At 33.3% G+C, this 24,952-nt stretch overlaps 8 protein-coding genes and 2 non-coding genes across 10 annotated transcripts, besides 3 other annotated features; 7 read left to right on the top strand and 3 right to left on the bottom strand.

Moving 5' to 3' along the window:
* Window positions 1-2,108: 2,108 nt before the first annotated feature.
* TVAGG3_0776070 lies at window positions 2,109-2,158 on the top strand. Its single transcript has one exon. It is a non-coding gene; the product is annotated as a tRNA-Pro (tRNA).
* Window positions 2,159-2,438: 280 nt separating this feature from the next.
* Window positions 2,439-8,200, top strand: TVAGG3_0776060 (ribonuclease H protein family; the record flags this gene model as incomplete). The annotated part of the gene is made up of 1 exon (XM_051246132.1): window positions 2,439-7,802. One exon carries the CDS (start codon window positions 2,439-2,441, stop codon window positions 7,800-7,802), a length of 5,364 nt encoding a protein of 1,787 aa, XP_051081607.1.
* A 427-nt stretch (window positions 8,201-8,627) lies between these two features.
* On the top strand, window positions 8,628-9,687 carry TVAGG3_0776050 (phosphatidate cytidylyltransferase protein; the record flags this gene model as incomplete). The annotated part of the gene is made up of 1 exon (XM_001319839.2): window positions 8,659-9,663. One exon carries the CDS (start codon window positions 8,659-8,661, stop codon window positions 9,661-9,663), a length of 1,005 nt encoding a protein of 334 aa, XP_001319874.2.
* A 136-nt stretch (window positions 9,688-9,823) lies between these two features.
* TVAGG3_0776040 (uncharacterized protein) lies at window positions 9,824-10,318 on the top strand (the record flags this gene model as incomplete). The annotated part of the gene is made up of 1 exon (XM_001319838.1): window positions 9,824-10,318. One exon carries the CDS (start codon window positions 9,824-9,826, stop codon window positions 10,316-10,318), a length of 495 nt encoding a protein of 164 aa, XP_001319873.1.
* A 279-nt stretch (window positions 10,319-10,597) lies between these two features.
* Window positions 10,598-10,669, bottom strand: TVAGG3_0776030. The gene has a single exon. It is a non-coding gene; the product is annotated as a tRNA-Pro (tRNA).
* Window positions 10,670-11,345: 676 nt separating this feature from the next.
* TVAGG3_0776020 (uncharacterized protein) lies at window positions 11,346-12,828 on the top strand (the record flags this gene model as incomplete). The annotated part of the gene is made up of 1 exon (XM_001319837.2): window positions 11,406-12,794. The coding sequence occupies one exon, from the start codon at window positions 11,406-11,408 to the stop codon at window positions 12,792-12,794; it is 1,389 nt and encodes a 462-aa protein (XP_001319872.1).
* Window positions 12,829-14,724: 1,896 nt separating this feature from the next.
* Window positions 14,725-14,931: a mobile genetic element.
* A 2,832-nt stretch (window positions 14,932-17,763) lies between these two features.
* TVAGG3_0776000 (uncharacterized protein) lies at window positions 17,764-18,120 on the bottom strand (the record flags this gene model as incomplete). The annotated part of the gene is made up of 1 exon (XM_051246131.1): window positions 17,764-18,120. The coding sequence occupies one exon, from the start codon at window positions 18,118-18,120 to the stop codon at window positions 17,764-17,766; it is 357 nt and encodes a 118-aa protein (XP_051081606.1).
* Window positions 18,121-18,154: 34 nt separating this feature from the next.
* Window positions 18,155-20,280: a mobile genetic element.
* Window positions 18,345-18,827, top strand: TVAGG3_0775990 (uncharacterized protein; the record flags this gene model as incomplete). Its single annotated transcript, XM_051246130.1, has 1 exon — window positions 18,345-18,827. A coding segment is annotated over one exon (483 nt), but the record flags the coding sequence as incomplete, so codon positions are not given.
* TVAGG3_0775980 (uncharacterized protein) lies at window positions 19,304-19,772 on the top strand (the record flags this gene model as incomplete). Its single annotated transcript, XM_051246129.1, has 1 exon — window positions 19,304-19,772. A coding segment is annotated over one exon (469 nt), but the record flags the coding sequence as incomplete, so codon positions are not given.
* A 981-nt stretch (window positions 20,281-21,261) lies between the features above and the next one.
* Window positions 21,262-21,479: a mobile genetic element.
* Window positions 21,480-21,992: 513 nt separating this feature from the next.
* TVAGG3_0775950 (phosphoprotein phosphatase protein) lies at window positions 21,993-24,295 on the bottom strand (the record flags this gene model as incomplete). Its single annotated transcript, XM_051246128.1, has 1 exon — window positions 22,853-23,980. The coding sequence occupies one exon, from the start codon at window positions 23,978-23,980 to the stop codon at window positions 22,853-22,855; it is 1,128 nt and encodes a 375-aa protein (XP_051081603.1).
* Window positions 24,296-24,952: the final 657 nt, after the last annotated feature.

Raw genomic sequence — 24,952 nt, 5'->3', positions numbered from 1 at the left:
TTTTGAAAAAAAATTGGGAAAAAGAGTATCTAATAAAATTGTTTGAGATCTATGTAGACATAGTTTTTACATTAAAAAATCAATAATATTGAAATTGATCTGAATATATCTTTTTTTTTTTAAGTTTGAATGCATTAATCTCAAAGCATTTGATAAAAATACTGGTTTTATTTCAAAATTCTAAATAATTTGTAATTAGATCTTTATGATGTAATTTAATTTTAAACAAGTACAGATAAAGAGAATCATAATAAAGGTGATCTATATTGCTTAAGTAAAATTGAGTATAATAGATCGATCTTAGCAACAAGATCTGAGGAAGTAGATTTGAGAGTCGAGAGTTTAGATCTTAGCAACAAGATCTGAGGAAATAGATTTGAAGTCGAGAGTTTAGATCTTAGCAACAAGATCTGAGGAAGTAGATTTGAGAGTCGAGAGTTTAGATCTTAGCAACAAGATCTGAGGAAGTAGATTTGAGAGTCGAGAGTTTGGATCTTAGCAACAAGATCTGAGGAAGTAGATCTTAGCAACAAGATCTGAGGAAGTAAGATCTTAGCAACAAGATCTGAGGAAGTAGATTTGAGAGTTGAGAGTTTGGATCTTAGAAACAAGATCTGAGGAAGTAGATTTGAGATCGAGAGTTTAGATCTTAGCAACAAGATCTGAGGAAGTAGATCTTAGCAACAAGATCTGAGGAAGTAGATTTGAGAGTCGAGAGTTTAGATCTTAGCAACAAGATCTGAGGAAGTAGATCTTAGCAACAAGATCTGAGGAAGTAGATCTTAGCAACAAGATCTGAGGAAGTAGATCTTAGCAACAATATCTGAGGAAATAGATTTGAGAGTCGAGAGTTTGGATCTTAGCAACTAGATCTGAGAGTTTTATCATTTCCGGCATATTGGGCCGAAAAGGAGTGATCCGCGTAAGTATGAAAAAAGTGAATTTTGTTGTATGGTGTTTTTTATTATATCCGTTTCTCTCACAATTTTCAATAAATATTATTGTTCAAACGGAAATATAAATAAACAATTCAAAAATAAAAATGTAAATGTAAATTGAAATGTATTATAAACATGCTAAAAAGCGTATATTTTAAACTTAAAGGAAAAATGAAATTCGTAAAAATGAGCATGATGTTTGATAAGGGAGTTTTAATTTTTTTTTCAAAAAAATTAAGGAACTTAAATTGAGATTATCAGGTATGTAGTGGGTATTTTTACGATCTGACTGCAGAAATCGAATCAGCGAGACCCGAAGATTCATATTCCGCCGGAAAAATAGGGTTCGAGGCGTAGATAGGGATAAAAGATGCTTTAAGAAGATCTCAGTAGAAATATGGTTTATAAGAGGATATAGGTCAGGGTATAATAGATATGAAAATTGAAGAAGTGAATTATCAAGAATGTATTTATGAGTAAACTATATATGATCACTTCCAGATAAGATAGAGTTTGATAATACAGAATTCTGCGTTAAATTTAACGAAAAAATAATTTGGAAGTTAGATACAAAATATATTAACTCTATTCAAGAAGAAATAGCAAGTGGATCGTATGATATCCTTCTAAAGTTTGATCAAGAAGAGTTTAAAGATGATTTTCCATTAGAATCTAAAATTATTCACAAAATTCCGAAACCAGGGGATAGCATTGTATTATCATTATATGATGGTGATTATAGATTTGGAAAAGTTATCCAAACCATTCCTTGGATTGATAAAGCAATAATTCTTCCAATTTTTAGTTTAAGCAGCGAAGAACAAGTAGCAAGAATACCCGTTCTTGTTCCATATGGCAGTATTTTTTATCTTTTCTAATTGATAATTTATTGTTTTTGTTTCTTTTTTGTAAATTTTTTCCAATAGTTTGATATAGATATCATATCTTTTAACTGTGCTTGTATATTTTTTGAATGATTTATTTTATGTTAATATATAAGTCATGATTAGTTATGTCAAAGGATATATTTTTTGGAATTTTTTTTTATTTATTATATATTTTTACAAATTAAGTTTTTTTATATATATTTTTGTTATTTCTATTATTATAATTTTTAAATGATTGATTTTGTTTTTCATATATAATGGCAATTTTTTGAAATCAATGTGCGGGTGAGTAGTCTAGTGGTATGATTCCTGTTTTGGGTACAGGAGGTCCCGAGAAGCTTCCACTGCAATCGTACGTGTACTGTGGCAACACAGCTATAACAGACAGTTTCACGCCAACCGCGAAAACGATTTTGAAGCCTGAGGAACAAAATTTAGATATCGTTTTGAAAAATATTGCAGCGTTGAATCCAGAAAATTACTCCGACTTAATCAGGAGCCTATCGAAGATGGAGTTCAGATTAGATTACCCGAAATAGAGAATTACTGGATTTCGGAAAAATTATTTAGCCAATCCATCGCATCATTGCCCATCAGTTTGTTAGTCGCATCCATGTTCTCACCTGAAGACCGTGACTTGAGTACAGAACCGTTCCACTGTAACGCTGATGGCTGTAATTTCCATTGTGACAATTGTGAAAGAATGGTTGAACACATCAGAGAGCACCATAACACTGACCCCATGATCAATACATTTGAAACAACAGAAGACACATTTAGAAGAATAACGGCCATCAAAATAGACAAGACAGGCATCGAAGAACTTAACCCTCTAAAATACAGATGCTCGTATTGCGACGAGTTATTCACCGAAGCAGAAGATCATGCCATCCATATGATTTCACATCTCACAGAAAAATTATCACCAGATATATCTTTCTTTTTCAACGACATTTTACGCCTTTACAAAACTATCGACAAACCAACAGTACAAAATTTATTTCCAGAAACACAAGTCGCAATTTTTGACACACTTGAAGAAACAAACAGATTCAGACTTATCGTAGGAAGAGAAGCCATAGAAACAATTGAAGAAGCATTCCCTCCAAGTCCACCAGGAACAGATCGGAAACCATCCATAATCATCACAGACACCTGTCAACTCAGGTTTGTACCATGCATGGATGAACCACCAAAAGGAGATCTCGGAATTCTGACTCTACTTTTAAGAGATTTCAGCGCACACAATATCCCGATTAAATCACTGAACAATAAGGAACTAATTGCTGATAAAGACATCGATTACAGCCCAGATTTTGTCGAAGGAGCTCTAGCCAACGCAGAAGAACATGATACAACGAACAGCCAGAACAACAATGGAAGATACATTAACTCAGCCGAAAAACTTACAGAATTTTTAATACAATGTGAAGACTACTTAACGAACATCAAAACACTTGAAGACTTAGAACGTTTCTACACAACGATTAAAGACTACAGAGTCAACAAAGAGGTTATCGCCGAAGATACACCAATCTTTGTATATTTCCTAGTAGAAGAAGGGAAATTACCAAAACCAGGTCTTAGATGCCCACTTGAATCATACGAAGGACACGAAGACAAGGCATTCGAATCACTGAGAAAACTTTGCGACCACTTCAAAGGAGAAATCGCGAAAACGAGCTTTGACCCAAAGGTTCACACCATAGACATCTGGGTTGAATTTTTGGCCCAAGCCTATGGCACAGGCACGTTTGTCTACAAAGATGAAAACGGAAACATCGACCTTGATACGCACGTATTCAAATGCCCTTATGCAGACTGCTCATACACGAACAACGACAGATCAAAACTCATGGACCACATGAAAACGAAGAAACACGCCAAGAACGTATACATCGAGAGATACGGCTTCTTTTGGGGTATTGTCATAGAAGGAGTCAACCGACCAAAAGGAATCGTCTACCCGACACTCAAAGACATCAAAGAACACGCTTGTCGCAAATGTCCAGAAGCAGGATGCAACACATATGTAACAGAATTGAGCGACATCAAAGAACATCTAAAGAAGAAACATAAGTCTACAACAGCAGGAGTAGACGGAGAAATCGCGCACACTGATGCTACATACTGCTGGATTACCAAAGAAGAACTCGACGCATTACATGCCGAGAGAGCAAGAGAAAGAGCAGAGCAAGTAGACAACACTCCAGTACAACAGATAATTAATGCTGACAACAATGAAGAGAACAACGAGAACCAAGAAGACAACGGAAACAACGAAGAAGCAGATGCCCTCGACCCGCCAAATAACACAACAGAGACAGAAGATGAAGCGGTTCATGCCGTCATCATCAATCCACCAGCAACAGAAGAGGAAGAGGTAGCCATCATCGCCGAGGCAAGAAGAAACATTCCAGAACTCCAACAAGCAGAAGAGAGAGGCTGCGTTACACCGAAAATGACATCACTCGTCCGATTAAAACTATTGAAAGGAGGAGGAGAACTTTTCAACAAGAAACTCACTCCATTAGCCACAAGATACGCAGCTACAGGAAATACAGAAGCAGACAAAATCAAGGTAGATTACTTGACACTAAAATGCAATGCCGCCTTGAGAGAAATGATCTACACCAATAACCACAGCGAACCAAAGTTTATGACAGCAGAAAATGGAGAAGACACAGGAGAAGACACAGCACCACCGCCAAGGATATCGGAAGACACAAGAGATCGCATTCAAAAAGCAGCCAATGAAATAAAAGGAACTCTCATCAAAGTAGTCAAACACATAAGTCACGCGAGATGCCTCAAAGACAGCACGAGAGACGATGAACACAATAAATTCGTCGAAATGATTGCAAAAATCAAAAACGATCTCAGAGATAACAAATTCGAACAATATAACATTGAAGAAATATTTCAAGGACCGATCTCCGACCAGAGTATTCTCAACATCGTCAACATGGAGGACAACAACGAATTCATCAAGAAAATGGATTACATTAACCGAATTCTCGGAACACCACAGGATGCATCACCATATGCAAGGAAGAAGTTACAAGCATGTTTCGCCGATAACCCAACAAAGACTCTCAGAAACATAATCTTAGCCGACAAAGTTCCACAACAATCATTGAAGCCAAGCGAATACCTTGATTACTACGGACCTCAATGGGCAAACGAAGCTGAAGGCTACGAAAACTTCCTGCATCATGACTACGCGTTACCGGAGAGATATGGCCAAGCTTTCGCAAACGACTTCCTCGACTTCATGACAAATGAATCGAAGATCATCGAAGTAATCCGCAACAAGAATCATTTATCGGCACACGGCCTCGATGGAATTCCGAACTCAGTTTACATGCTATTCCCAGTCAGCGCCGCAAAATTCCTCAGTATATTATTCAGATCAATCATCATATCAGGTCACATCCCAGACTGCTGGAAGCTCTCCAAGACAGTGATGCTTTTTAAGAAGGACGACCCATCGTTAGCAAAGAACTGGAGACCAATCGGCATCACGTCATGCACTTACAGAATCTTCATGACTTTAGTCAACAAAGCGTTACAGATGATCCCAATGTTCCACGCAATGCAAAAAGGTTTCGTTCGCGGAGCAACACTGAGTGAGCACATTGCAGTCGCGAACGAAGTCCTTTGCCAATCAACCAGAACACAGTCTGAAATGTTCCAAACAGCAATCGATTTCACGAACGCTTTCGGCACAGTTCCTCATCAATTGATCTTTGATTCTCTCGAAGCGAAGAAAGTTCCCGATTCGATCATCAATCTGCTCAAGGACCTCTACAAAGGAGCAAGAACGGCTATCTATACAAGACATGCACACTCCGAGATAGTTCCGGTTCGCAGAGGTGTCATCCAAGGCTGTCCACTCAGTCCAATCCTCTTCAACTGCTGCTTAGATCCTTTATTATATGCAGTCCAGAGGAGACACTTTGAGGACGGTTACAGATTCCAAGACAAAGCAGGACAGTATTCAATTGCCATTCAAGCTTACGCTGACGACGTTCTAGTCATCTCTCCAACACATGAAGGAATGCAAAGAATCTTAAACACAGTAGATGAATTCCAGAAAATTGCGAAACTCAAAGTTGCACCACAGAAATGCGTCACACTTGCCAAAACATCCACTGCAATCCAACCTTTCCGCATTGGTCCAGACGAAATCCCAATCAAGACGAGCATGGACAACATCACATATCTTGGAATACCAATCTCTGGAACAAAGACATCAAGATTTGCAGCTGCAACTGGCATTCTGGAAAAGGTCAAAGCACAGATCAGAGTCGTCTTCGCGTCACATCTCGCTCTCTCTCAGAAGATTATCGCTCTCAGAGTCTTCATCTTGCCACAACTTGACTTTTACATGTTCCACAACGTATTCAGAGTCAATGACTTGAAAGCGACAGATCAGATGATCCGAGGCCTGATCGACAAAGAAGCGCCGACGTCAAACATTCCGGTTTCATTTTTCTACATGCCGAAGAACAAAGGCGGCTTTGGACTCGTTAAATTGGAACTTCGCCAGCCTCAGCTCGTTCTCACTAAATTTGCGAGGTTATGGTTAAGTCAACAAGCAGAAACCAAAGCCTTCTTTCACACAATGGCTCAAGAAGAGAAGTCATTCCGCAAGGTCGTCGAAGACCAAGAAAATGGTTTCTTAGGCATCAAGATGGAAAACGGCAAAATTGTCCAGAAGAACGAAAGATCCAAACGCACAAATTGTTTCATCACACAGGCGGCTAAAGCAGCAGACAAACTGGAAGTCAGATTCAAAGAATGGGACAAAGGAGGCATACAAGTCAGAGGTGTAGGAGAAAATGCAACAGACTGGTACCGCTCGAAACACATCGGCCAAATCTCACCCTTAATCGGTCGCGTCATCCAACAGAGGCAGTACGAGGAGTTCAAGAAAGACGAAACACACTCACACACTTTCTGCGAACCAGCAGCGCTAGCGGAGTCACACGACATCATGAAGAGACCACAAGCTGTTCCAAACAACCTCTACTCAGCGGCTATTGCTCTCCGTACAAACACAGCTCCAACCCCAGCAAACATGCACTTCCACAACCCAGAAGTTTTGGCTAATTGTCCATTGTGCGGATGCCAATCCTGCACTCTCTTCCACACATTGAACATGTGCAGAAACCGTTTCAGTCTATACAAATGGCGCCACAATATCATATGCGATGACATTTACCAATTCATTCACGATCACTATCCAGGAGTAACCATCAAATGCTCGGCGAGAATTACAAGTGACGGCTACCAAACAACAGGCCCAGAGCTCGACGACACAGTTAAAGATCTCCTCCCAGACCTTGTTGTCTACGATGAAGCGAACAAGATGATCAAGATCATTGAAGTCACATGCCCTTACGGCACGGACAACAATGTTGGCAACTCTCTTGACGCGGCATACGACAAAAAGGTTAACAAGTATAAGAGCCTTGCTGAACAAACAGAGAGATTATTTAACTGGACCACGACGCTCTCAATTATCGTAGTCTCATCACTAGGAGTCATCCCTCTCCGTACAAAACTCGACGCATTGAGAATCTCACCTGCAGATCACATACAGCTACTCAAGAGACTTTCGATGCACGCGATAGCTGCGAGTGCTTGCATTGTTTTTGAAAAAGTGCCAGAATTCTTCGGTATGCGCTGCCGTCCCCTCCCAGGACGAGTCACAGCTCCCAATGCAGCGATCCCACCAAACAACAATGAAAACAATAACGACACAGATCATGGTCAGGAGAACCAACAGGCAACCTCTGAAGAGCAACCAACCAACAATGGAAATGCTCAAGAAGACAATGGCCAAGGCGAACAAATAAATAATTCAACCGAACAAACTATCTCTGTTGATCAAATCATCGAAGAAGATGCTGAGAACAACGCGATAGAACAAGCCTTAGACCAACCCGATGAGGACGAATTCCTTAACTAAGAAGAGATAAGACGAGTGAGAAGAACAGAAGCATAGTAGGATTGGCAGAGCTTAAGCGATGTCACTCGGTACGAAACGTGTACCAAACACCGGATTCCGTGCTAGGAATCACAAGCCAAAATAAAAGAGACACCACGAAAATTACTCACCCTCCCTCAAACAGATAATAATATTAACCTCCCATCCATCAGTCCGTATGGTCTGATAACAGACTAGCACCACATCCATGATACACTCATTGGAGTGAAAACCACCAACAACAAATCCACCTAGACCAAATCCTGCCCCACCTCCACCCAAGTAGCTCGCTTCGCTCGCTCACCTAAAACTTTGCTCGCTCGCTTCGCTCGCTCGTCTTAACCCTTTCCGAATAAACACTTACAATTCCCGGCTCGCCCCATTTTTTCTTTTTTCTTTTTCTTTTTTTCCTTTTCTTTCTCTTTCGAAAAATTTTTCTTTTGCTCACTCTCTCTATATCATTCTTTCATCTATTTATCGTCATTTATGACTATTGAAAGGATTTAGATCAACATGCATTTAAAAAATTGTCTATATTTCTTTTGTCTGAGTTTCTTCTTGATCTAACATCTTACACAATAGGATTTTCAAATAAACATGCATCCAAACAATACATGCGAATAAGATCGTTTTAAGATCATCATGCACAACTTTTCAATCTAAACAATATATTCATGATTTCATTTTTCGTTCAGATCAGATACATTACATTCTTCATGCGGTTCTGTTTTATCAAAAATACTGCGGTGTAATGTCAATCAACACTCCGATCAAGTTCATTCAATTTTAAATTCAAACGCGTGATCGGAATAATTGATTCAAAAATTTTATTTTCAGAATGACATCAAAGCGTGAGCATCCACCTGCCAAGTCTTCGAAATGGGGTGACCTCTTAGTCCGTACGATATCAGCAGTAGTCATTATTGGAACAGAGGTTCTTCTCATGTGCATTGGAAAATATCCTTTATTTGCCGAGCTCTTAATCATTGAATTCTTAGGATTTAGAGAGTTATTACACCTTAGTATTGAGCCAGAAAAAGAGAAGCCAATTGGCTTTAGAATCAAAGTTTTCCCATATATCCTTCTCTTTGCAATGACATACCTTATTTCAGGAAAGACAATTCTTCACTATTTCATAGCTGATACTTTAATTGCCAGATTTCACTATATTGCAGTGTTCTTGATTGTAATGTTAGCATTATTCTTATTCGTCACAGGACTGACACCAGAAAACGACCAATATGCATACAAGAGATTCACATATGCATTCTGTGGTGCTTTTATTATTGGAATTCCATGCAATCTCTATACAAAGTTTGCAGACACATCTCTATTTTGGTTCTCCATTCCAATCTTCTGCGTAGTTGCAAATGATACAGCAGCATATTTCTGCGGCCGTTTATTTGGCCGTCATCAACTTATCAAATTATCTCCAAATAAGACAGTCGAAGGTTTTGTTGGTGCACTTATCCTTACACCTCTAGTATTCATTGGAGCAACATATATCGCAGCGCAATTTCCATACATTTACTGCAGACATTCAAAGCCATTTGATTTCAATGTTCAATGTGTTACACCAAAAGAGTTTGTTCCAACAACTTACGAGATATTTGATAAGAAGTTCACAATATTACCAGCTTATATTCATGCAACTGTTATTGCTCTATTTGCAAGCTTAGTTTCTCCATTTGGAGGATTCTTTGCTTCTGGATTCAAGCGATCACTCGGTATCAAGGACTTCTCTCACTTAATTCCAGGCCATGGAGGAATATTAGATAGAGTTGATTGCCAACTTGTGAATTGCATCTTTGCTTATTTGTATTATATTACTTTTGTACAATAAAACTATCTTTATCTTCTTTTTTTACATCTTCTCTCTTTTTTTATCCAAATTAATCTTAATTTCAAAATTTATTAATGAATTACGTAAGAAGTTGAGATAATACATATAATATAGCCGCATATATTACGTTTCTCCTTTACAAGTTCATAATAATTCAGTGATGAATGAGTATTCAATCAAAAATTTCTCTGACATTGAGGTTCCAGACGAATTCAAGTTGATTATCGAATTTGAAAGGATGATCTGGGATGATGACAACTGGAATGAACAAGAAATTAACAAATTTATTGATGAAAATTTAAACAAAAATGGAATAACAATAGAATATATAGAAAAAGTTTTCACCAAAGCTGCAGAAAAGAGACCTTTGCGTAAAACTGCTCTAGCTGACACATTATCAAAGATTGAAATTTCTCACAATAGAATTTATAGTCTTCATTCTCCAGAATTTGCCTGCTTTCTCAGAAATCGTGGGGTTTCAATTGATTGCGATTATTATAAAATTGAAGAATCAAAATTGATCGAAATTTATCCAAAAGATTCACTTGCATGGTTAATTGCATGGGGATCATTTGAAGATTTCAAAACTAAATGCTTGGCAATTAATTCAGATTTCACACAAAGATATTATGAATATCATGAATATATTGTTTAGATTGAAAAGTTGTGCATGATGATCTTAAAACGATCTTATTCGCATGTATTGTTTGGATGCATGTTTATTTGAAAATCCTATTGTGTAAGATGTTAGATCAAGAAGAAACTCAGACAAAAGAAATATAGACAATTTTTTTAAATGCATGTTGATCTAAATCCTTTCAATAGTCATAAATGACGATAAATAGATGAAAGAATGATATAGAGAGAGTGAGCAAAAGAAAAATTTTTCGAAAGAGAAAGAAAAGGAAAAAAAGAAAAAGAAAAAAGAAAAAATGGGGCGAGCCGGGAATTGAACCCGGGACCTCCTGTACCCAAAACAGGAATCATACCACTAGACTACTCACCCGCACATTGATTTCAAAAAATTGCCATTATATATGAAAAACAAAATCAATCATTTAAAAATTATAATAATAGAAATAACAAAAATATATATAAAAAAACTTAATTTGTAAAAATATATAATAAATAAAAAAAAATTCCAAAAAATATATCCTTTGACATAACTAATCATGACTTATATATTAACATAAAATAAATCATTCAAAAAATATACAAGCACAGTTAAAAGATATGATATCTATATCAAACTATTGGAAAAAATTTACAAAAAAGAAACAAAAACAATAAATTATCAATTAGAAAAGATAAAAAATACTGCCATATGGAACAGATGATAGCTTTAGATAATGAAATAATATACAATATATGACTCAATCACAACTGAGAATGCCAGATATAACTAAACAGAGCTTTACATTAATGAGCATATTAATATCTTATTGAGTCTTTGAAAATGGTAGTATGTCTGTTCTTTGAGGTTGATAAAAAGACTATTTAAAATTTCAATGGAGTGTAAATGAAATATACTATCTCAAAACTCTAAATTATAATGCTATATACCAGTAGATTGTTTATGTCTCTCTCATCAATGGATTTATCAATCGATATTCCTCTTCTATGATCGCATAAAATCTTTCTAAAATGTATTATAAAAGTGACAAAATTAATTAAAATCCGTTGGTATGAATAACGAAGGATTGCCGCCACCGCGGCCTTTTATTACAATAGAAAATTTCAATATGATGAACCAGGAATGCAATATTAATGAACCTGCATCTTTAGAAGCAATGCGTCGCCTTGGAATCTCATTAAATGAGCTTAACGCTCGAAATCCCCAGACATTTGCAAAAGCAGGCTGTGACGATACAGTTACACAGTTCTTTTACAAGAAGTTTGAAGAAAACCGAAAAAGTTTAATTGATCAAATCAAGCAAAAGCGTCAAGAAGTACTAAATGAAAAATCTGATAACCGAGTTGTAAGTGCTGATGTACGAAGAGATAAAATTTTTATCGAAAAAGATAAAATGCTTATTCAACAGCAAGAACAAAAAACTAATAACATTCTCAAGCACATGTTTATGAAACGTCTACGTGAAATACATTCTCAAACTCTTGTTGAGCAAATGATGCAAAAAACTTTATCAAGAACCGCTGAAATTGCTCGGCAACAAGCAGAAAAAATACGAACTGCTCAGATAAGGGCAATGAATTTCGAGTTCAAATCACGTGAAAAGGTATTTACACCACCAGAATATCGTCCTTCAGAGCCAGATCCTGCCGAGCTTCGAAGAAATCAAATTCGTCAAGAAATTGCAAAACAGAGACACGATCAATGGGTAGAAAAAGAACGTCAAATACAATCAGCAAGGCAGCGATCGCAGCAACTTCTTGATGAAAAGATTAATACGATGAAACAAAGTATTGAGAAGAGCGAGAACAGATTCCAAAACTGGCAAAAGCAAGCTCAGACAGCAAGGCTTTCAAGAGTTCCTCCACAAATCCGATCCTACGTAGAAATAAATGAAACATTAAAATCCAGAGAAGAAGATCGTAGAAATGCTCTTCTTGAAACAATAAATCGCAAAGAAAATCAATTTAGAGAGAACAGAGCTAAGATTGCTGAAGGAGTTCAGACGAAATACCGAGAAATTGCTAAAAACGAACAAGAAAAACTAAACAGAGTCAAAATTTCAAGGGACGCAATCGAAGCAGAGAACCAACAGAAGAGGGAAAAGTTCTTGCAGGAATCAGAGCAAAAGGATATGCGTGCAGAACAAGCAAGATCAAAAGACATGCTCGCAGTTGCTAAACAGATTGTTGATAGAGATGAGAAAATTACTCAAGCAAGACGTAGAAAACTTGCTCAAGACTATGAATTCCAGAGGTCTAAGATGCTGTCTGAAGAAGACCAGAAAGCAAGACTTGAGACGCAAAGAGAGATGGCTAGAGTTAATCAAATGAGAACTGGAGCTCAGATAAGAGTCCAACAGAGAATGGAAAGACTTAAGATAGAATTGGCAAGACTTAGAACTCTTGATGATAAAAAGACTTTGCGGAATATAAGAACCATATTAGAAGTCGAAGAAAACGAAATGCAGGAAATGATTTCTGCAGTTCATCAAACATAATTTATTATTTTTGTATGTATTTGTTTGATAAAATGAAATTATTTAATATTATTTTCTTTCAAATTAAACAATTATTTCATTCTCTCTTTAAAAAATTGGTATACTATATGTTTTAAGCATATACATTCTTGGATTGTTTTGTTTAGGCATATAAATTTTAAAATATTAGATGTTTTTCCCCTATTTTCATGCGAACACAGTTTACAAATGCAACACTTAACAGACAAATATGAATTTAATCTTTTGTGAATAAAAACATAAATGATTTTTTAAAAATCAAATATATCAAATATTTTTTTGCAATTTAAGCTAAATAATTGATAGTATGGATTTATATAGCTAGTATAACTGAATGTACTATATCTTTTCTTTCAGTTCCTGAGAATAAATTAAAAATCAGTTTGATTTATTATAAATATCATACAAACAATTGTTTAGACATCTAAACAAACAATACTATTACAAACAAAATAATATTGAAGCTAACTATATATAAACAACCGGTTCATATTATATTCATTATTAAATTAATGAAATATGAAGATTAAGCAGTCTGATGAGGAACTTCTGGATCAGGGATTGACTGGATAGAGTTGTATGTGTCAGAATCCGAGTGAGCTTCGTGGCCCTGAATTGCATCTCCGTCCTTTGTCTTGTAAATAGATAAGAACGGACCAAGAACGAAAGGAATGGCAAGAAGAACTTGGGCGATGTTCTGCCATATGTAAGAAGTGAAGAGAAGTTAGAGATTGTTTCTCTTCGAGAAATATATAATTGTGGAAATAAGAGGAAGTGGAGTAATCGATGTGATTACAGAGGAGATTGTTGCACGGAGTGGATAATCTGTAGATTCAAGATATGTCAAAAAAGTTGAGGAAATTGGCCATGTGCAAAGTGTTAAGTAGCCAATTGGGAAGAGCTGTTGTGCCCAGTAGAGGTATCTTTCATCAGTAGACCAGAACGAGGCAATCTTCTTTGGAATTGCTGAAACAATTGCAGAATAAATCATTGATGGAACAACAGAAATCCAAAGAGTATGGCCAGCAAGTTTGTGGATACGGCGATATTGGCGTTTGCCGTAAGCATATGATGCTGATGGGAGGAATGAAGCATCAAAAGCATAAGTAATTGAAATGCCGAGTTCGTAAAGTCTGTTAAATGTATCAAGTAAGGCTAAAACTGGTGTAACTTCATTGATTGCAGCGGCTGTTAAGGTAATGTATTTCTGCATAACAAAACCTGGAATAGCGCTTGAGAGATAGAGCATGAAAGCACCACCGCCAACTTTGAGAGCATCGTATGAATGTGGAGATGGCTTGTTGAAGAACAACTGGAAATGGAATTTCAATGAGAACTTTCCTGAAAAGATGTAGATGAAAATGATTGTTGCTACAATTGTTTGGGCGATAACTGTGGCAAGAGATGCACCCCAAACACCCATCTTGAAGTAAACAAGGAAAAGTGGATCAAAAAAAACATAATCATGCAAAGGGATAAGATCTGGAACATTCCAGCAAGCCATGATCTGCCTTCACCTTGGAGAATGCCTGTACCAAGTAAGAAAATGATTTGGATAAAAGAGAAACCAAGAAGTGGAATTTCATATTTGAAAGCTTCACGGGCAACGTCATCGGAACCAGAGATCCATTTTGTAACCATTGGAACGAATGGAAGAAGAGTTCCTGCAATAATGAGACCGAAAATGAAAGCAAATCTAAATAAGTCAACAACTACTTGAGATGCTTCATTCTTGAGATCTTTTCCGAAAAGAAATGCAACTCTGCTGCTGATGGAGATGAGCATGAATTCACCGCATGAAAAAATGAGCTCATCAAAGAGATAGATTGATGATGTTACATTGAGACCGAAATTTCCATGTGTCTTGGAAATCCAAAGTGAGTCTACAATACCATAAATTGATTGTGGAGAGGTTATCGATTTTGTAATTTAATCGTCGTCGTTATCGATTTTGTAATTTAATTGTTATCGTCTTTTTCTAAACGTGCATTTTTACATTAAAAGCAATGCAACTCCAAAATTAATTGGTATTTAGACTTTAATTAGGTGCAGACAAACGAAATGCAGTCCAAATATTTTGGTGATATATGAATTACATAAATTTAGGGAAATTGAAATTATATTTTTTAAATTTTTAGGAAAAGATTTATAGAATTGTTTAAGTCATCAAAATAATGCAGACTTAGGTCAAATTTTCCAAATTTAATCATTTGCAAGACTTTCAAGCGACTTCAAAATGTCGAAATATAAGTCCAAAAATAAAATTACGATTACAGTCTATCCTCAATTATTATCACGCTAATTATTGAGTGACCCATGCGTTCGTATGTATGTAATACCTTTTAAAAAGGAGATGAGAGAGATAAACTACATTTACAATTTAAATCTGATGTATTTACTTGTTACATTTACAAATGTAAATGTTTCTCGTAATGTTTACATTTTGTAAGTATAACGAATAAAAATGACGCACTTTTTTTACAAAGTCAAATTATGCGATACAACTTTACTTGTTACATTTACAAATGTAAATGTTTCTCGTAATGTTTACATTTTGTAAGTATAACGAATAAAAATGACGCACTTTTTTTACAAAGTCAAATTATGCGATACAACTTTACTTGTTACATTTACAAATGTAAATGTTTCTCGTAATGTTTACATTTTGTAAGTATAACGAATAAAAATGACGCACTTTTTTTACAAAGTCAAATGCGATACAACTTTACTTGTTACATTTACAAATGTAAATGTTTCTCGTAATGTTTACATTTTGTAAGTATAACGAATAAAAATGACGCACTTTTTTTACAAAGTCAAATTATTGTTCGATTTTGCAGCTTGTAAACGATTAATTGTATAAAGCAATTGATATTAGCACGACATAACTGAATAATTCTAATATTGAAATCAAAAGCCCTTAAAATATCATGATATTTTAATTTCATAACAAATCTAGGAGACTATTTGATGAAAACATATCCGATGTGGGTTTTTTGTATTATATAACTTGTTATTGACTTCTTAGCTTTCCAAATTTTTTTCGATAATGAGAAAACGAATGAAAAATCAACATTTGGTCCATTTAAAATTTGATTTGTTTACATTTTTTTTACTTTTTGAATTTCAATTTATATTTTCCTCAAGAAATACTTTAGATTTTAAGAAACTAAATCATATAATCTACTAAGAAAATATATTAAATCCTATAATACTCAAAGTTTTGTGATAAATCCGATCTTTTTTATTTTACTTTTATTATGTTTTTGCAAACTTAAGGTCCTCACTAGGTAAAACATAATACTCTTTGAAGTTAAGTATTTTCACAAAGAGAGGACCAACAATATCAAAAGATTGAATAAAGATTTGTATTATTTTATTTATTTTTAAGAACATGTTTAAGAACCCTCATTATCTCCACGAATATTGCATATTTTTCTATTCTAAGACCACCAAAATTACGTTTTAATATAGAAAATAACATATTTATGTGATGCTAAAGTCGAAGTCCTTAAAAAATTAGTGTTAAACATCCATTTATTACAAAATTGAAGAAATATGTGTAAAATATAACACATAATTTAGTTATTTGACTCAATTATTAGTTATGCAATATCAGTTGTGTTTATATCTGCGTTATATCACGAGATGCATTGAATTGTCATAATTAGATCACCGTAAATCTTATCAATTTTTGATACACTTCCGGTGAAAAATTTAGCCTTGACAATAGGATGAAATATATTGTAAAAAAATAAATTTTAGATTTTGAAGTTTATCATTTCGAATAATGAAATATAAACAATACAAATTTTCTGTCGTTTCGAGATTCATAAATGATCGGAATCTTCCAGCTCCGACTGAAATAGAACTTTCGGAAGCTAATTTTCAAGACGAATCTTCTTTATTAAGATTTATTTTGGATATCCCTAAGGATTTAAGCTTTTCCATTGACTCATATTCAATGAATCTTTTGATACATTTCATTATCGAGCAATCTACACAAAATGAAACAATATTAAAATTCACAATTCAAAATATCACTTCTTCGAATATCTTTCAAATAGATTTGATACTACTGGAAAATTTATTCGAATATTTATCGCATTATATTAACCAGATTTTTTTCATTTTTTCATTAAAATTAATTCATTTTAAAGCTTTAGATAACATACAATACCTTTATTTATCAACATTTTCCGATCAATATGATGAGATATTACGTTTCATAAGCAGCAGTGACAATTCTCTCTATATCATCGATACATTTATTGCTTTGATTAAAAACAATATTCTTGACGTTGAATTCTTCCAAAACGCAGTTTTACTCAAGAAAGAAATTTTTTCTAGTATTATTGAGTACGAAAATCAATATTCAACTTATGCAATTGCAAATTTCTTTACAAAATTATTAAAATATTACCCAGGATATGCAACTGCTCTTCCATGTTCGGATATACTAATATCAAATTATTTCAACTTTTTTAATGACGTGAATTCAATTATAAATAACGAAGATTTTGTTTATCTTCTCAAATTTATAGTTTTATTTTATAAAGCAGTCGATATAACATCTGAGATGGCTTTAGAATTCATAAAAACACTTGAAATTCTGCGAAGTCTTTCTCCTCACTATTCATTTACAGAGTATGTAGTTCAGGGGTATTATTGTGTACTTCCTCTTATACCCATGCAAATTTATCTACCGATTTTTTAAATTCACATGAATTTTTAATTAATTATGCAATTGAGAATTCAAATCTTCACAAATATTTGAAATTATATTCCAGATGTTTCCGCAGATTTGATAGCGATGAAATATTCAAAAATGTTTTTCATATCTTAAACCTTGTAGAAGTTACAACAGAATATTTATCAGAAAATCAGGATCTTTCTGAGAAACAGATCTTTATTTGCAACGATATCCTAACGAAGGTTAATTTAATTTAATTTAATTTTTATTTTTTATTTCAAGTTTGAGTAAACTTTCAAGATAATCTATATAAGCCTTTTGATGTTCTTCATCTAGATTCTTGTTTAATATGTGATGAATTTGATTTTTTTTTGAAAATTCAAGATAAAATTCTTTTTTATCTTGATCAACAACATGAACAATTCGAGTACAGCGTAACATTTCATCAATATTTTCTGTTTTCTTCGTTTCTAGATATTTTTCAAATATTTCTTGCGGAATCTCATTTTGATATACCCATTTATTTTTTTCCGGATGCTGATCTTTGTACTTAACGAAATATTGCTTGACTATTCGCTCAGAAACAACATATTCGATCTCTTTTCTCTTTCTCATTGAATATTTGTGACACTTTTGAATTCAATCAAATCAAAAATATTTGAAATTGCTAGAATTTTTTTCTTTCTCATGAATATTTGAAATGACTCAAAAGGAAAACTCGTTCGATTCAATTCAATTTTGAATCAGAATTTTTTAAGGACCAATAAATCAAATTATGTTAAGAAAATCTTTTTTTAACTCAGAGTATCAAAAGTACGTTAAACCTTCAATTTTATCTCATGTCGGAAAGCGAACCGACAATAGTGGAAGAGAATCAAACTATATCAGTATCCATCCAAGCTATTGTTGATGAAGAAAAAGGAGATGGAGCTGATATGCTGGATTTAATTCAAAATGAATTGAATTCCCGTAAAAAATTGAAATATAGAATGGAAATACCTGAAAATTCCCCAATTCCAATTCTCAAGGAAAGATATAGCAAATTAAAATTTACAGATCCTACAGAAGCTGCTATATTTATTGCAAAAGATTCATATAATTCTTTTTATCCATTAAATTTTGAGCAAGGAAAAAAGTTTCGTTGTCCTAACTGCCAATTTTGCATGGAGCTTGTAAAGACTCATGAAAATGGTCAACTTTTCTTCATTCCAGTAATTAAACACGAGCATAGAGCAAAGCAATGCAAGCCGAGTAACAATATACCAAAAATTCTTAAGTTGCAAGCAGGAAAAAAAGTCTATGAATTAGCAAATTCTGATAATGTTCCTCAATGCAAAGAAATTTTTGCAAAAGAATTGAATATTCCCAATGCAACTTATACGATGTTCCATAATATAGTAAATAAACTTAAAGGAACCACAAAGGGGATAGAATTCAATCTTACAATTATTTCTCAACAATTTTTTCAATCATAAACAAAATCGAACAAGGATTCTGCGAAATGATTTTAGTTAAAGAAGTTAACAATGAAATTGAATTGCATACATTTAAGAAAGGTGATGAATTACCTGAAAATTCAAAAGACTTTCAAATTTATTCATTTATTGTAATTCCTCCAATAACTCATTTTTACATGCAAACACAAGCTTTTTGCGGAATAATTCAAATTGATGGAACGTTTTTATTTTGTATTAAAAAAGGAAACTTACTCATTATTGGTACACCTGCACCAAATAATAGACTTATCCCTATTGCATTTGCATGGTCTGTTAGTGAAAATACGATAACAATTAAGGATATGCTCACTAAATTGAAATCTTTTATTCCACCAAGCAGATTCAAGAATATTTATTCCGATCAAGGTCCGGCAATTATAGCTGCTGTTAGAGAATCAGGCTTTTCTTGCGATCATAAATTTTGCTTACGTCATTTTGCAACAAAAAGGGAATACATCAATGTCTATTCCGAAATTGTTGAAGTCGCTTACGCAGACCATCCTCAAAAACGAATTGACTTGATTAAAAAGTTAGAAACTCGTTTACAAGAGGAATATCCAAACCGCGAAAATAATCAGGATCTCTTTAAGTACTTAGATAGTATTAACCCATTTGAAGGATTCGCTGACTACACCGCTGGCATACTCACAACATCTCTTATTGAATCCCTTAATGCCGAAATTAAAGATAAATGGGATACATATGAACCCGCCGAACTAATTATCCGTCTCATTGAACATGAATTCAATCTTGTTAAAAATGTTTTAACAGGTGATTTTAAATCAGATAATATTATCAAAAATCTAAATGAAACTTTGAAACATTCAGATATGTTTAGCTCGGTATTATATGATCCAATTCAAGAATTATATTATGCAACTTTTGGTCGCTATACATATTGCGTAAAAATTATGTCAGATTCACAATATTCATGCACATGTAAGCACATCGAATTATACGGATTACCTTGTATTCATGTAATCGCCGTATTGAATCACTTTTCGAACAAAAATCTTCTTAAAAATTTGAATGATGCAGTTCATGCTCGCTTCAAATGTTCAGAGTTTATGACTCCTGTGGAAGATTTAATGAAATTTTATGTTGACCAAGCATCTTTAAAAATTCCCGGAATAAATTTCAACCTGGGAGAGATTGAAAAATTAAGGGGAAAAAGGACTAGGATTAAAGCATTTTACGAAAAGTGATGCTGTGTTGTTAGTTATTTATTTACTTTTTTTAATATTTTTTAAAAAAATAAAAGAAAATTCAAATAATTTTGTATCTCCCATGATATATCGACCCACGAGTACTAATGTGGCTATAATTAGAGATTGCAACTCTATTATGATCATAGTCCGGTGATATACAATAAGATTCAAATTTTGAAAGAATTAAATTAATAAAATCCCGGTGAAAAAAATAAAAACAGCTTCTAAAAGTATAGTTATCTTAAAATACGAACTTTAACACAAGTTTTTTGATCCAATAGAAAATTGAATTCTTTGAATAAATAAAATATTTTATGTATTAACATATTAAATTTCCTAATTATTTTTTCTTCTTGGGAAAATTTTTGAATTCGAATAGAAAATTCAATAAATTGAAATTGGGTTGAAAGAATTCTCCATATTAACTTGTCATATATTTCAGATCATATAAATTAAGTTAATTAAATTTTTTAAAAACCTTAATAGGATAAAAAAAAGAATTTACACTCTCTCACTTTGAAAACGTAGAAAATGCCAATCTATTGGTATACATTTTAGTTTTGTTAAGTTTACAAAACGATTACTCTAGATTTTAAAGATTTATCAAGAATTTAGAGAATATCCTTCTCAAAACAACTTCAATAGCGAAGGATTAGTATTGAATCGGATTTGTAACATAATTATAGTACATTACAATACAATTTCTCCGACTTTTAAATATTTTTGAAATATTTACAAAATATGCTCTTTCTATCATCGATACTTTAATACAGAGCAAATTTAGTAAATGTCATCACGTTATTTTTTCATAAATCGTTTTCGAACTTTTGAAATATTTATTTTAAACCAGTTTTCTACATTTAATATGTGAATTATATCAAAAGTAGATGGGCGATACTTGTAAATCTATTTAAACTATTAGTTTGCTATTATTGAAGAACTTTATAATTTTTTTTTTCTTATGTATGGAATTAAAGATAATTTTGCCGATTCCAACTGGTTTTTCTATATGAGTTAAATATGCCAAGTGAAATTGGACTTGCCAATATTGTAAATTGAAGTATGGACTATATATCGATTTTCATTGATTGATGAATAACTCGGAGTAATGTAATTGTTGATAATGAAAAATAGTTTTCAATTGCTGGTAAGGGCCAATGTATGTTCAATAGCTCCGAAAGCAAAAAATGCACGTTTAGAAAAAGACGATAACGATTAAATTACAAAATCGATAACGACGACGATTAAATTACAAAATCAATAATGACCCTTGATTGTGTGAGCTGGCTAAGCAGTGGGCCTGCAAGAAGAGCAAAAAGAGTCTTTAATGGTGAGCGGCCACCAAGTCTGTATTGCTCTGAGTCTGTATCTACCGTTGATTGAACCTCCGATGTATGTTGATCTAGGAGGGGACTTCAGTCATTGTTGAAAGTGATATAAACCTTTTTAAATCAAATATCGAACAGATTTTGTTTGAAAAAATTAATTAAGTTTTGAAATGATCCGATTTTGAATTATTTTTTGATAAATCAATTGTACTTGTTATTATAAGTAAAATTACGTCTCACGTGTAACGAATTCATTCAAAATTTTCAATGTTGAAAATAAAAAGTATTTCAATAAGATTCTGAAAGTCTCAAATGATTCAGAAAAATTACAATAGAAAAACGATGGCTTAATGTTGAGGTCTTATACTGTATAATTATTTTTCGAAAAATTGGAAATCTGACTGTTGAGAGGTCGGAGAAATTGAGAGAAATACCATAAATAAATAATTAATTTTCGCAAAACGAGGTTTTTAAACATATTATTATGTAAGTATTCCTCCTGACAAAGAAATTCTAAATTACTGCGAGAAAAAATGTCAAATTTTTTCGTATTTGAACTTTTTTTCGAAAAAAATAGTAGGATATAAGTCCGATTGGAACTAGATATATATTTTACTGTTTTCTAAATTTGGATAATATGAAAATCAATGGCACTTTTTCCATCGGCAAAAATCTATTTCGGATACTGATTCCATAGAAATGCATTATTATTGCTAAACTATTCAAATATGCATGTTAATTTGTAATTGCATGGTATAAATTGAGATTCAAGATCTTTGGTTTTTTATCTAGGAGTGTACGTGGAATGCATAGCAATAGATAGCATATTGAAAATATAAATGTGCATTCCAAAATTTGAAATTGTCAAATTAGTTATGAAATTGAAAAGATTAAGGTATTCAAGAATAGCCAATGCAGATTTGCTCGCCTCACAACAAAATTTGATTGTTTCAAATAGTATTACCTTACTTTTCAACAGTAGATATACTAGAATGTGTCATTTTCATAATGAATTGAGCTGTATGGAAATATTACAGCAATATCACTCCATTGCTGATAATTTTCTTATATAAATTAGGATAATACATGAGATATAAGGCGAAAAACAATATTTTACAGAATAATCTAGATGAAATATCAAACCTTAGCAATTACTATGCTGTTTTAAAGTAAAAAAGGAGCAATATGATAAGAACTAAGCAATATTTAATGGAGTAATATGGACAAACTTGAAAAAATATTGAAAGAATCAAAAATCTGAAAATTAAATACATGTATATAAATTTTAACACATATAGAAAAATAAACATACAATCTATATATATTTCATACGGTTTCTAGCGAATCTATTTGTCTTTGGCATCGCGCATTGAGAATTAGAGCGAAGTTTTGGAAGTGGAACAGCAAGCATTGCCTTCTTTATTTCGAATTGCTTAGCAGTTATTGAAAATGGAATAACTGTGTTTTCGCTTTCGAAAATAGTTGATTTATTGACTGGATAAAATGAAGTTCTCTCTCTCACGAGCTGGGGACGAGGAGGTAATGAGAAGAATTGCATTTCTAAGGTCTGATTTAAGAATAATAATCCGCATCTATTGTCTAAAGCATCTGCATAATTAGAGCAAGAGAAAACTGTATATACTTGGCCATCAAGAGCCTTTTGGATTCCATTCTGAACGCATTGGTGGCCTCTAAGAACTGAAGTCAAACTATTTTTCTTTAAATAATCGTGAACTAATGAAGTTCCGTATGAAATTCCGAGACCTCTTGTACTACGAGCGTAAGTCTTCGTATCACTTGTTGGATCACTCCACATCAAATCTGCTAAAAGTTCATCTTCGCAAATTTTAATTGGGCGTTCGATTTTTTCGACTTGAGATATATCATTGAGATCTGGTGAAATTCCACCATGAACACAGAAAATTTTGTTCTGAATAATTGCTGCAATAGGAAGCCATTCGAAGGCCTTATTCATAAGATCATAAAGATATTGTCCATTTTCAAGTTGAGACATTTCATCGAAAAATCCATAAACGCTATTAACGTCAGCAAATTCGTGATTTCCGCGAAGAAGTACAACATCGTTAGGATATTGGCATTGTAAAGCGAAGAGTAATAAGACAATCTCATAAGAAAACTGTCCTCTATCGACATAGTCGCCAAGAAAAACATATCTAGACATTGGCGGCATTTTAGCCATAGAAAGAATTCTTATCAAATCGTATAGGTTACCATGTATGTCGCCAACTACATAGCATGGTGCATCAATTCTGACGAGAGTTGGCTTATTTTGGAGAACAGTCATCGTTTCTTTAATTAGTGCTTCAGCCATCTCAGGAGAGATGAGAGGAACAGGGACCTTATAGCCTATTACTTCTGTATTGTCTTCTGTGTAGTTTTCGATTAACTGCATGAAGGATTTCAACACGCGTAGGGAAGTCATTCAACGAAGATAATTAACTAATTGAATTTCCATTTCAATGTGCTAATTAAATTTTTTTTATGAAAAATTGAGAACTTGAATGGATAGTTCGATCGCAAGCCATTTCTGTTTTGTGATTTTTAATTAGTGAGCAAAATGTATGCTGGCTCATCATCAAGGAAAGTTTTGAAAGCTTTAAATTTATTCATTCAAATGCTATTGCTCAGAATATTGAATCTAATTATGAAGGAAAATTTTATTAAAAAGATTCCTAATCATATGATAATTAAATATCCCTAACTAACTTCAGGAGGATTAAAAGTGATACTTCTCAAAACTTGATGATCCCGAAGTTTTTATTTCAAAATTTTCCTTCTATACTCGTATTTAAATGATATTAATGATATGAATGAAAAGCAATTAACTCCTTCATTGTAACATCCGAAACCTTGAATTTGAAATTTGAATGTCTCATCACACTTTTCAATGCTCGATTTTTAAAAACTGTTTAAAAATGGAGCTTATATTGAAATAGTGTAGAGACTAAAAATTACCACAGACTATTTCAGAGGATTGAGTGGCAACTCAATCCTCTGAAAAGTCTGAGGTAATTTGCAAAATTTCTGGTTTGAGGTTTTTATCCCTATTAACACAATTAATCTTTGAGTTAGTCTCTTTTTTAATATGAAATCCATCTTAAAGTTGCTTTTGCTTAACAATAATTTCAAAAATTACAAAAACTAACTATCTTGTATGAGCATGATTAGAATTTGTTTTAAACTGGTAATGTAAGAACTTTTTTAATTGATAAACGGTCTTTTACAATGATAACTGGTTTGGAATATTCGATTTACATAGCCATATGCAAGACTTAGGTTTATGCAACAAAGCATGCAGATGTATGATTGATCTGTGCTAAACAAATCAAAGGTACTTCCGAATCTTATCTTGAAGAATATAGAAAGAAAATTTACGAATGATATAGGGAAAATA

The sequence above is a fragment of the Trichomonas vaginalis genome, chromosome VI (assembly GCF_026262505.1).
Source record: "Trichomonas vaginalis G3 chromosome VI, whole genome shotgun sequence".
NCBI classification, from domain to species: domain Eukaryota; phylum Parabasalia; order Trichomonadida; family Trichomonadidae; genus Trichomonas; species Trichomonas vaginalis.
The sequence above is the reverse complement of the archived record's forward strand: the minus strand, read 5'-3'. Positions and strand labels throughout refer to the sequence as shown.